The 12,109-nt window shown below is 39.1% G+C and overlaps 1 protein-coding gene across 1 annotated transcript; it reads right to left on the bottom strand.

The window, feature by feature from the left end:
• Window positions 1–9,725, bottom strand: LOC117293189 (transmembrane protein 184C-like). Its single transcript, XM_033775410.1, has 8 exons — window positions 8,910–9,725; window positions 7,559–7,595; window positions 4,374–4,579; window positions 3,738–3,809; window positions 2,553–2,643; window positions 1,281–1,496; window positions 854–1,022; window positions 1–465 (listed from the first exon to the last, which is right to left on the bottom strand). Exons 1-8 carry the CDS (start codon window positions 9,236–9,238, stop codon window positions 335–337), a joined length of 1,251 nt encoding a protein of 416 aa, XP_033631301.1. The 5' UTR covers window positions 9,239–9,725; the 3' UTR covers window positions 1–334.
• Window positions 9,726–12,109: the final 2,384 nt, after the last annotated feature.

Below are 12,109 nucleotides of genomic sequence, written 5' to 3' on the forward strand. Positions count from 1 at the left end.
CGTAAAAAACACATACATTGTAGATGTTTTATCAAATTCAACATTATCTCCAAACTTTCAGTTAGTAAAATACCTCACATATGCAGAGGTAGTTTTCAACAAAATCAAACAATTTTAAAATAATTTTAGTAATATTGCTACAACCAGTAGCGTTTTTTTTTCTTCAAATGTGTATTAATGGCTTTCCATTGTTTTCCAACCTGAGTTGGCAAAAACTCGGGCTGTGTCATTGCAAAAGAAAGGTCTATACTTCAACGCAGGATGACGCGGAAATCTAGCCGTAGCCGTAGCTGTAGCCGCTAATTCGGACACGGCTTGAGATTGGATTTCTTTTTCACACCACCGGTGCACCCTGTGACTGAGGTTGAGGTTGAATAGACAGATAAACACCGTCAGTTGTAGCAGCTGGAGTTTGCTGCTGGGATTGGGCATTGTCATTCTGGAAACCCTCGTTGGTATTGTTACCTGTGAAGAGAGAATGTAAACCCTTACTATATATGTTGAATATTCATCAGTAACTTCTTCATTAGCATACACCCACCTTTTGCTCCGATATGATCGATGACGCTGGATTTCATATCGAATACGGTGAACAAACTGAAGGCAATGGACTGACAACTAAAATTGATAGGAGCCTATTTAGGGCTATTTGATAATAGCCTACTCGATATAATGAATATTCATCAGTATCTTCTTTATTTACATACACGCACCTTTTCTGAGATGATGATCGTAACGCTGGATTTCATATCGAAATATGGTGCACCTGAAAGTGGGAGGAGCCTATTCGGGGCCATTTAATAATAGTCTATTATATATATGTTGAATATTCATCAGTTACTTGCATACCCACCTTTTCCAAGACGATCGATGACGCTTGATTTCATGCTGGTCAGAGTCCAACAGAAGAGAATAATTCTTCCAATGCCACATTTCGGTTCGTTGGTATTGTAGCGCTGATAGTCAAAGGAATACGTGAAGAAGGCGGCAAGGGGCACCATCTCAAAGCAAATCAGAAGATCCTAAAAGAAAATTAACCAAAATGAATGAAAATAAAATATTAGTTAATTTTTTTGCGAAAAATAATTCAAGATATGAAATTTTGGGTTGCAACAAATTGCTAAAAGATGACCCCCGCCCCAAGAATAAAAAGAATAAAAATAAAAAACAATTGAAACACCAAAAATACAAAAATAAACACACACATTCTAATATATAAATAATACAATAATGGACCCTTGCTAAGTTGCTCTCGTGTGATAGTAGGGTCTACTGTTCACCTGCAACCTTGTGGCGAAAGAAGGCTCAATATCCGCAAGCTGCATATCAAATTGATCAAAGACGTTTGTCTTTGCCACGAGGTTGAGTATGGAACCCTGGTAGTTGGTAAAAAATATCACAAGATGAATCGCCACAAACTGCTTGAAGAACCTGGGCAGAGGTTGGAGCTCTTCGTAGGTTGCCATACGGAGAAGGTTCAGACTGAACATGGCCACCTGGACAATGAGAGATAGTCGGGCTGATTTTAGTTACATACTTTCAAAGGCAGTGGACACTATAATTACTCAAAATAATTATTAGCATAAAACCCTACTTGGTGACGAGTAATGGGGAGAGGTTGACGGTGTACAACATTGTGAGAAACGGCTCCCTCTGAAGTGACGTAGTTTTCGAAAAAGAAGTAATTTTCCACGAATTTGATTTCGAGGCCTCAGATTTAGAATTTAAGGTCTCAGAATCAACTATCTAAACGCACACAACTTCGTGTGACAAGGGTGTTTTTTCTTTCATTATTATCTCGCAACTTCGATGACCAATTGAGCTCAAATTTTCACAGGATTGTTGTTTTATGCATATGCTGAGATAAAGCAAGTGAGAAGACTGGTCTTTGACAATTACCATTAGTGTCCATAGTCTTTAAATTTCCAGATAATGTGATAGGGCCTATCCAAAATCCATATGTATTGATTTTTTCCCCTTTTTTACTATTTTTTTTGCAGTGGCACACCACACCCCAAACTCCAAACTCGATTGTCCTCTAAAACACGCCTATAATAAGGTCATTCCGTTGGTGTGTCTTATGCAGTTGTACACCACACTCAAGCTCAACCCTCAAATGGACATCTAAGACACGCCTATTATATAAGTTCCTACCTTTGGTTGTGCCTGCAATTGCACACCACACCCAAAACTCCACCCTTGAGTGGCCCTCTAAGACACGCCTACTCCCTTAATGTAAAAGAGTGAAAAGGCACTCTTTGAAGAGCCATGTGAAGGACAACTCTTTTTCGAGTGGTCTTCCACTCTTTTAGATTGAAGTTTGCATCTTTTTGAGTGGTTGTTTCACTCTGTCCTGGAGTGAAACCCCTCTAAAAGAGTAAAATAACCACCACTCTTTTTGAAGAGCCATATGAGGGACAGCTCGAAATGTAAAGAGTAGTGTTTTTCACTCCTTGTTCCTATTTACACAAGCCTAATGATCATATTTTGATCAACTTCTTAGATGTGCCGTTATATTATCCCTAAATTGACACACAAAAACGGGTACTCACGATTTGTGAAATTGTTACTAGGGTGCAAAACCAGGTATACGGACTTCCCCAACCGAATTCTTCGCTGTAATTTCCGGTAAGATGTAAGATCCTTTTAAAGAAATGAAAAAGAAACACAGCAAAAGTAAAAATGCCACCCTGTGCAACATCATCATGTAAACCGTTAGCCTATATTATACTAATGTTAACAATTAAACTTCGAACATAGCTCCACGTACCTAGTATAATGAGCACTTTGAGAGGTGACAGTGTGATAAACACTACTTTAGGTGTATTGTATTGGTGTGACCCTGAATAATGATTTGGCTGTTATGTGACGACGACGTCACGCAGCCCGCCCTGTATGCCGCCATTTTTGGCTCAATTTTAAACACAAATTATCAGAGCTTATTGAAATATACACGCACAGAATTGCTAGCAAAATCAAGAATCAAGGCTGGTCATTTCACAGAACTGCTTTAGCAGAAAATGTTGCATAACAATTTACTGCTTAAGCAGAAATGAGCAGGATACCAGTCACAAACTGAACAGGTGACATAGCTGTTAAGCTGGTGAGCTTATTCTGGTAATTGCACTTAGTTACCTTTCCCCGTTGACACATAGACGTGGTACCATTGTGATGACGTAGGTCCCTGTGGTCGTAAAAAAAAACAGCGCTGTCGGCAACTAATTCGAAGTAGAAACATTACCGCTAGGTCAGCATTGGTCTAGGTGGTATCATAGTGGCAGCGGGTCAGCAATACTTTTGACGTAGAAGCAGTACAGTTAAATTGAGTCTTTATTACGTTTTTGTCAAATTGCTTGATTTTGACGGCGATTGTGTCCTATTGTTCCAAGTAATTTATATAATTTGTTTGTTAGATCGGGGTGATCGGCATGGTCTTCGTTAGGTCGTAGGCCTATGAGGCTTTGTGAACGGGGTATTAGCAGCTCTATGAGATTGGGCTCAGGCCACTGCCCAAACCACAGATATTGGGATACGTCTGTGCGGCACCTAAATGTAGCCCGAGCCCTAAATGTAGCCTGACCTAAATGTAGCCCCAAACAATACGGCTCGGTCTACATTATTTTAGGTGCCGGAGATACGTCTGTCCCGCCATGCCAACAGATAACTAAAAGTGCCTTTTTACATATTTCAACATTAATGATGATATTGAGAGTATTAGTTATATTGTTGCTACTTACACTGTTACTATGGTTGCAATAGTCCGGACGACTGAGTAAGTGAAAATGCCTATTTTACACTTGTGGATCATTCTGGTGATAGAAATCAACAATACAAGAAATGAACAATTATGGCTTCTTTCAAAATCGATTTACAGGCAGTGGACACTATTGGTAATTACTTAAATTATTTATTATCATAAAACCTTACTAAGTAACGAGTAATGGGGATCTGTTGATAGTATAAAACATTGTGAGAAACGGCTCCCTCTGAAGTAACGTAGTTTTAGAGAAAGAAGTAATTTTCCACAAATTTGATTTCGAGACCTCAGATTTAGAATTTGAGGTCTCGAAATCAAGCATCTGAAAACACACAACTTCGTGTGACAAGGGTGTTTTTTCTTTCAATAATTATCTCGCAACTTCGAAAACGAAGTTCGAGTTCAAATTTTGCACAGGTTTGGTATTTTATGCATATGTTGAGATCTTTATAAGGCACTGGACACCTTTGGTAATAATTATCAAAGATCAGTCTTCTCACTTGGTGTATCTCGACATGATGCAGAAAATAACAAACCTGTGATTTTCTTTTACTCAATTGGCCATATCTCACAAAGAAACAAAAACAATTAAAACATCATAAAAGTTTGTGTTTACCCTAGGGTTGGTTGCCTTTTGACCCGACATAATGGGATTGGAAGCCCTTGCTTTTCTTTCTCGGCCAGACGTTGTTCCAAGTCGGGCACCTCTTCGGCAAAGTATGTCACCATGTAGAATACGAAATTACACATGGCGAGGGCCTCGTACATCTGTCTTAATGCGTCGAAGTACACCTTGCCGCTGGAAAACCGAAGAGCAAGCCACTGGGAAGAGGCAAATGAATGTGAGGTTATAATCAGAGTCATTTACAGGGGCCAATTTCATAGAGCTGCTTAAGCAAAAAAAAATTGCTTAAGCAAAAAATTCATTGCTTAGTAAAATCAGATTACCGGCCAAGACTCCACACAATTGTTATGCTAAGTAAACAACAGCTAAATACTAGACAAAAGCAATGTATATGGCATGAAATTTTGGTCAGTAACATGTGTAAAATAAGCGAGCTATTTTCTTGCTTATGCAAATTTTTTTGAAATTGGCCCCAGGCTTGTTCCTTCTCAGCCGATCAGCTGATTTCTTCTTTTTCAAAACAGTGCCATAGAAAGCTTAAAAAAAAACACTGTACAGAAGTTAAGCGTGATGGGCCATTTCCTCTTTTCTTTTAGTCAACCTCCATAAGTTCCTATAATTACATGCAACAGGCCTACATCATGGGTATACCAAGCAAAATAGCTCAATGAATTTGCTCCTTGGTTCGAGTCAAAATAGTCAACCTTTAGTTAACTTTGTGCGACTAGTTGTTCAATACTGGCAACGAATGGGCAAGTTCGAGCACCGACCTTTTTGTCAACCTCTAGTCAATGTTGCAAGTAACCTATGCTTGCAATACATCATGGGTACCACGGAAAATCGCCCAATGGTTGACTGTAGGTCCCTCGCTCGAACTTGACCCTTGTTGTTACACCCCTGCGGTCTCGAGCAGGCCTAACTATTATTTGTAGAAGTGACAGATTTCTGCGCGGGAGAAAAAAACAATTGTTACTCCCAAAGTATTGCAAATTGGGCATGTCTCCACACGGCAGTGTGAGCGGTGTTCTCCCGGGGGGGGGGGGGGGGTATACATGGGGATCCCTGCAGCCGATTCCACGAAACGCTAGGATTAATTCTATCTCGAGTTAGGACGAGGAACTAGTCCTAACCATGTCCGTCCTAACTTAGGATTAATCATAATGATCAGGGGATTAGCAGGTTACAGTACAAGGCGGGAACACGTCCTAAGTGAAGTCCTAAGATTAATCCTAAGTTTGGAAGATGTCGGCGAAATCGACGGCAGGCCCCCCTTGGCTACGCCGCTTCCCATGCCGCTTCCTGTGCCTTTCACTTCAAAACGAACTAGTGTATGGTGCATGCAATGATACAATCTTTTGTACATTTCGGGGTTTGGTTTTTCCTCCAAATGACACAGAACTCTTTGTGGGTTAGGCCTTTAAATAGAATAATAAATGTTTTGTATTTGTGCATTGCATATAATATTATTTGAATGGGTTGAAATGTGGAACGGTTCAATTTTACACGACTTCGCCCCGTTGAATGGAAATAATTCCATCTTTTCAATTCATTATAATAATTCTCACCATTGCTCATAGGCTATAAAATATTGAATATTCATGAGGGCTTCTAACACCACTTCACTAATACAATAGCTAGGTTCACTAGGTCAACATAATATTCAATTCCGATTGTATGATGTTAAACTCTTTCTATTTTGCATGATATAACTTACACGCTCAGAATTATCAAGAAAAGAGACTCTCTTTTTTACGCTCCAGCTTTTCACAGAGAATTTAAGGGCAAATTGTAACAAAGTAGGTTACAATTGGTTTGAGGGCCGTTCTGTTGTTTTAATGCTTTAGTGAAGACACACACAATCAAACTATTTTGTGAACATTTATTTCAAAGAATGTATTGGTTTTATTTTTTAGATATCGCTAAAAATCCGGAGCGGTTATGTCCACGCAAGAAGAATATAAATAGGAATGCTTTTCAGATTCAAATTTTGGGACATAAAAACTGAAATCATTTAACATAACCATCGAAGTGAAATGTTTCTATAATGCCTTATTAATATCGAAAGCTGCTGTATGCTGTATAACCACAAGTGTTTATTGCCTTTTTAGAATTAATTTTTTATAAAGGCACTGGGGTCGATTTCACTAACACAGAGTTAGGACTCGTCTTATCTCGAGTTAGGACGAGTAACTCGTCTTAACTTAGGATTAATCTTAAGGTCTGCATGCTACAGTGCAGGGTTGGGACTCGTCCTAAGTCCTAAGATTAGTCTTAAGTTAGGAAGAGTTTTGTGAAATCGACGGCTGGACGCTATTGGAGAGCAGTTGATAGTATACAACATTGTTAGAAATGGCTCCCTCTGAAGTAATGTAGCTTTTGAGAAAGAGGTAATTTCTTAATCAAATATACTAAAAGACTTCATCAGGCCTGAACCTTGTAAAATGCAACTGAAAGCACCCAAAATAATTGTGCAAAATTGTGTTTTTTCCCCTCCATATTCTTGTGTAGCTTCGATGACCATTTGAGTCTAAATTTCCACAAATTTGTTATTGTATGTATGTTAGAATACATCAAGTGAGATCACTGGTCTTTGATAGCTACTAAAAAAGGTGTATACCTTCCCTTTGACTGAACAGGTTTTGCAAAACTTTGCAACGACGCAAGTTCTAATTTGCCAGCTTTTCGGGTTCGCCAATGACATACCGTCTCGAGCATAAACTGCGGGTTGCATTGGAGTGGGGGCTTACAAATAATTAGCAAGATCTTCATTTTGAAACTGAGCTAGTTCAGTGAGAATGCAGATATCTTTAAAGGCACTGGACACGATCGGTACTCCAAATAATCATTAGCACAACAACTTACTTCTTAGTATGCAGCGGAGAGCTGTTGATAGTATAAACACTGTCAGACTCCCTATAACATATTTTTTGATTGCGAGGTAATTTCTCACTCAAACATTTTAACCTGAGAATGACTTCAGGTCTGACGCTTTTCTCGGTCATCTGAAAGCACGCAAATTTTGTGCAAATTTAGGGTATTTTTCGTTCATTAATTTCTTTCAAATTTGATGACCGATTGAGACCTTTAAAATGCATGTTTGGATACATTGAGAATACTGGTCTTTGACAATTACCAAACGACTGTCCAGTGCCTTTAAATTGGAGTTTGCAACTTACACTCATCAAGACGTAGAGCGGAGCCATCCAAAGGACTCTGAAAAGGGTAGAAAATAAGAATTGGTAAAAAATAAAATGATGGCGCTGTCCAATTCAGTGACACTTTATGACCGTTGTATTGAAAACCATAAGTTTTCCAAATTAAATTTCACAAGTTTTATGGGTGTGGTCCGTGTCAGTCTAACAACCCGCCATGCTTGTCTTTGTGACCGGGGAATGTGGTGGGCGAGGTCTTTAGCTGTTACAAACTTCTTATCAATCAAAAAGACTTAAAGTACACATACAACATTCTTTAAGAGTCTTTCTCCATAGATCAAACAAAAGTTATAAGTCTATCATAATCTGAAGTAGTATTGTGTGAACAAAAAAGTATTAGGTCTAGGTGAACTTGCGGGTACAACCATGATTTGAATCTCGTTTGTGGGAGTGTTGGCTCTGTAAAGAGCATGGTGTGGTCTCGACATTTTGAACAGTATACACTGCTCGTCTTCGGGAGAATCTTGACTACCAATTGTAATGCTGCTTAAGTAGCCCTTGGGGATGCAATTTGAGAAGCAAGGGTTGTTGCCAACGAATATGCCATTGCCACGAAATGCAAATGTTTTCTCCATCAATACCTCGTTCCCAGAGCCCAATTTCATAGGAGCTGCTTGAACATTAGAACTATGCAAATGAATTGTCTGCTAAAGCAGAAATAAGCAGAATACCAATCAAAAATTGTACATTTGACATTGTAGTTTGGCTGGTAAGTTTATTCTGATAAACATAAGACGAGCAGAGTATAATGTACGACAAAGTGTACTGTCCGAAACGTCTAGACCACACCGGCTCTTTTCAGTGAGCCAACACTCCCACAACAGAGATGGTTATACCCGAAAGTTTACTATTTATTAAGCATAATTGAGTTGTTCTTAGCTACTTAAGCAACTCTATGAAATTGACCCCAGATCACCATTCCCTGCCAAAGATCGGAATTTTACATCAAAAGACACTCTGACCAAAGTAAAAAAAGATAAGAAAAACTGTTGACTTCGCAAGCAGTACAACTATAGGCTCTATATTCCGTTACTCATCCGATAACCCCATCATATTACGTGCTGTTAGTTTATAGGGATAGGGTAAGGATTTTAGGGTTAGGTTAGATTTGTTGCCACTCTTTTGTTTATACGCTAACTTTTTTTTGCAACAGATCCCTCTGGTAATGTTTTGCAGCTGTGAACCTTTCCCGAACCATGGACTCTGTTGTCCTCTTTTGTTATAGGTCCTCGGTTTGAATGTGTATACCTACTTATACCCACTTAAGTGATGCAACCCAACTAATTTTATAAACTATTTTAAAATAACATCGCACCTGAAAATGTACTTCTGAAGACTAGGTCGAGTGAAACAGACCATGTGATTGACGATGCCCCAGAATGATATCGGAATCGAGATGACCATCGGAACGAATCCCACCAAAGCAAGAGTCTTCTTGAATTTATCAGTCACTATAGTCTCGGTGTAGTCGATAGCGATACATACCGCTCCAGCTATGACGAGCAGTCCGTAGATCACGAAGACTACGGGGCGGATCCAGCGGCGCCAGCTAAAACGCGACTCGGGGTTGGCCCCGACGTTTGACGGAGGGGCGGCCCTCGTGCCACTCTGCCCAGATGTGTTTGCTCCTCCGTTAGAATCCATGTCATCAAAAAATCTCTTGATTCACGTGGGAAATTATCTCAGTCCCACTCTCTAGTTTGGATATGAGGGGCGTGTATTCCAACTCAGGTTATATAGTGCTGCTATAATATACTACAGCGTTATTCGGTTCTTTTGTGTGATTTTTTTTAATAGAGCGTATATTGTATAGGACTTGACAATTCCCTCTTAAATTATGACGCAGGTCACTTAGAATTCTGCTCACAGGTATCTCGTTTTACTCAGCAGTCGCGGGAATTAACTGTTCCAGCTGCCATGATGTCGATAATCGTATAATAGCTTTCCCATTACTCGTGCAGTTTCATTCAATTCTACCCTCGAAAAACGAACTACTTTCTTCATCTATAGATCGGTAAAAAAAAACACTGTTTACCTTCGAATCCCTCGGGTCACGTGATGATAACAAAATCTTTACACACACATAGAAAAATTGTCCAAAAGCATTTCGGCATGTCATAGGTTACTCTTTGGTTAAGCCTACCCGGTGTCTACGATGTACGTTAACGTGCAAACGATACGGTACTTGAACATGATATTGAACAAACCGAGGTCACCGTCATAGTGACTGAATACATTTGCATTAATGTTCTATACAAGGGCAAACACAGACGGTCAAACACACACAGACAGACTGTGCACTTGGACTTGACGTTTTATAGGCCTAGGCCTACTGAGGCCTATAGGCCTTGTGTTTACGTCAGGAATGTAGGTCATTATTATTCAACCGGTGTATTAGTTGCAGATTTGGTGTCTACGAGCTGTGTTTATGTTTTGTGACGAACAAACTGTCAAAATGTTTGCATAATTATTGACAGACACAAATCCAAATCCAAATACACCACATCGTCAAAAAAAAAACCAAGACTTGTTGCTACTTATATAAAATGCAAATGTAACTCTTTACGTGTTTTTGGTTTAGGAGCCCCAAAACCAACCAGCATGGAACAGGTTGGATTGAACATGGGCCGAGGCCATTATGGTAATGTCTGACGTAGTGCATTTTGCATTTTACAGGTAGCCTGCAATGATTGACAGTCTAATACACAACGACAGACAGTGCACTGGACTTGGACGGTAACTAGGCCTTCTGTTTCGTCACTGAATATAATTCATAATGGCTGACGTAATGCATTTTGCATTTTTACAGGTAGCCTGCAATCATTGACAGTCTAATACACAACGACAGACAGTGCACTTGGACTTGGACGGTAACTAGGCCTTCTGTTTCGTCACTGAATTAGGTCATAAAATTATTCAATGTAATATCAATCAATCAATCATACAGGTTTTCTCGGCCAATTTCGGAAAAAGAGCAGCCAATTTAACCATCCAGCTATTCTATTCGCGCGAAATCGAATGCTACTGCAAAGGGTCATTCGATTTCGTTTTATGATTAGTCAAATGTAATGTTGCGTCATTCGATTTAACAAAATAATCATTCAATTTAACAATTCATCAAAGCAGCATTCAAATTCGCAGTCGGAATTTGACTCGACTCAAAACGAAATTGAATGGCCGAATTCTGAAACGCAGTAACAACTAGAGAGGCAAAACAGCTTTAATTCGCACGCATGAAAATGAAATTGGCTGCTCATTTGCCGAATTTGACAGAGAAAACCTATATTATAATCAATTTTTAATTAAAAGTTTGCTCGAGGCTCCGAGGCACAGAAGAAATAAACATGTCATTGGTTGGACCTGAAACACAAGTGGGCTTTCAGAAGGGACTTGACCAAGTTTAAGGATTTAAATCTATTTCATTTTGGTTATTATACGGGATGGTACAAAGCTGACCAAATAGTCGCAGATTAAATTTTGCGATGTCTGATGAACCATTACATGCAAATAAATAGCAAAACTGTGGACACTTATGGGCCTTATGTTTGTGTAAGCATGGAGGTAGAATTATAAGCAGCAGCGTGAAATCGCCCCCTGAAATACCGTACACCTTCCATTCCATTTAGCTTTCCCCTTTAGCAAGTTGTGTAGGAGGTTTGGTATCTAATTGTTTGTCTTCGTATTTTGGACCCCGATGGAAATGAGCCTTTATAAATCAGCTTTTATGGCTATCCTTGGCTTTCAATCGATGTATTTTTTTCATGTATTTTCTCTGTATGACGCTTGGTTTTAATGACGAATAAAATATTTAACAAACTAAAATATCACAAAATAACAAAAAATAACGCGTATAGAACTGCGCCATTTGAATTCAACCATGTCGACGGTACCCTTCAACTCGTATTGTATCAGAAAGTGGATTATGGCACAAACTTGCATTAAAACCTTTTTTTTATATGAAATAATACAGGCACTGGACACCATTGGAATAAAAACTCACTTTTTGGTAACAAACAATGCAGAGCTGTTGATAGTATAAAACATTGTGTGAAACGGCTCCCTCAGCTGAAGTGGACTGAACTCGAGACCTCAGAGGATAGAATTCGAGACCTCAGAGCTCTCTAATGCAAGGCATCCTGAAAGTACACAACTTGTGCGACAAGGGTGGTTTTTCTTCCATTATTCTCTCGCAAACTTCAAATTTTTACAAGTTTGTTATTTTGTTGAGCTACACCAAGTGAGAATACTGGTCTTTGGCAATTACCGAACGTGTCTAGTGCCTTTACGCTTTGAGACACTTATGATTATTACTCAAAATAAATATTAGAGTTGTTAAGATTCAAATATTTTAGTGAGAAATTATCTCCTTCTCAAAAACTATGTTACTTCAGAGGAAGCCGTCGGTTTCTCACAATGTTTTATACTATGATTAGGTCTGAAGCTTTATGAGGCATCCAAAAGCAGAACAAATGTGCATCAAGAATGTGTTTTTTTTTCGTTCCATAATTCTCTTGC

Source organism: Asterias rubens, chromosome 8 (genome assembly GCF_902459465.1).
Source record: "Asterias rubens chromosome 8, eAstRub1.3, whole genome shotgun sequence".
Taxonomy (NCBI): domain Eukaryota; kingdom Metazoa; phylum Echinodermata; class Asteroidea; order Forcipulatida; family Asteriidae; genus Asterias; species Asterias rubens.

Coding starts and splice junctions, on each gene's coding strand:
- LOC117293189 (XM_033775410.1), bottom strand. CDS start 9,238: ATGGATTCTAACGGAGGAGCAAACACATCTGGGCAGAGTGGCACGAGG. Junction 7,596..8,909: donor CTTCAGAAGTACATTTTCAG/GTGCGATGTTAT, acceptor TACCCTTTTCAG/AGTCCTTTGGATGGCTCCGC. Junction 2,644..3,737: donor ATTGCAACCATAGTAACAGT/GTAAGTAGCAAC, acceptor TTTCTTTAAAAG/GATCTTACATCTTACCGGAA.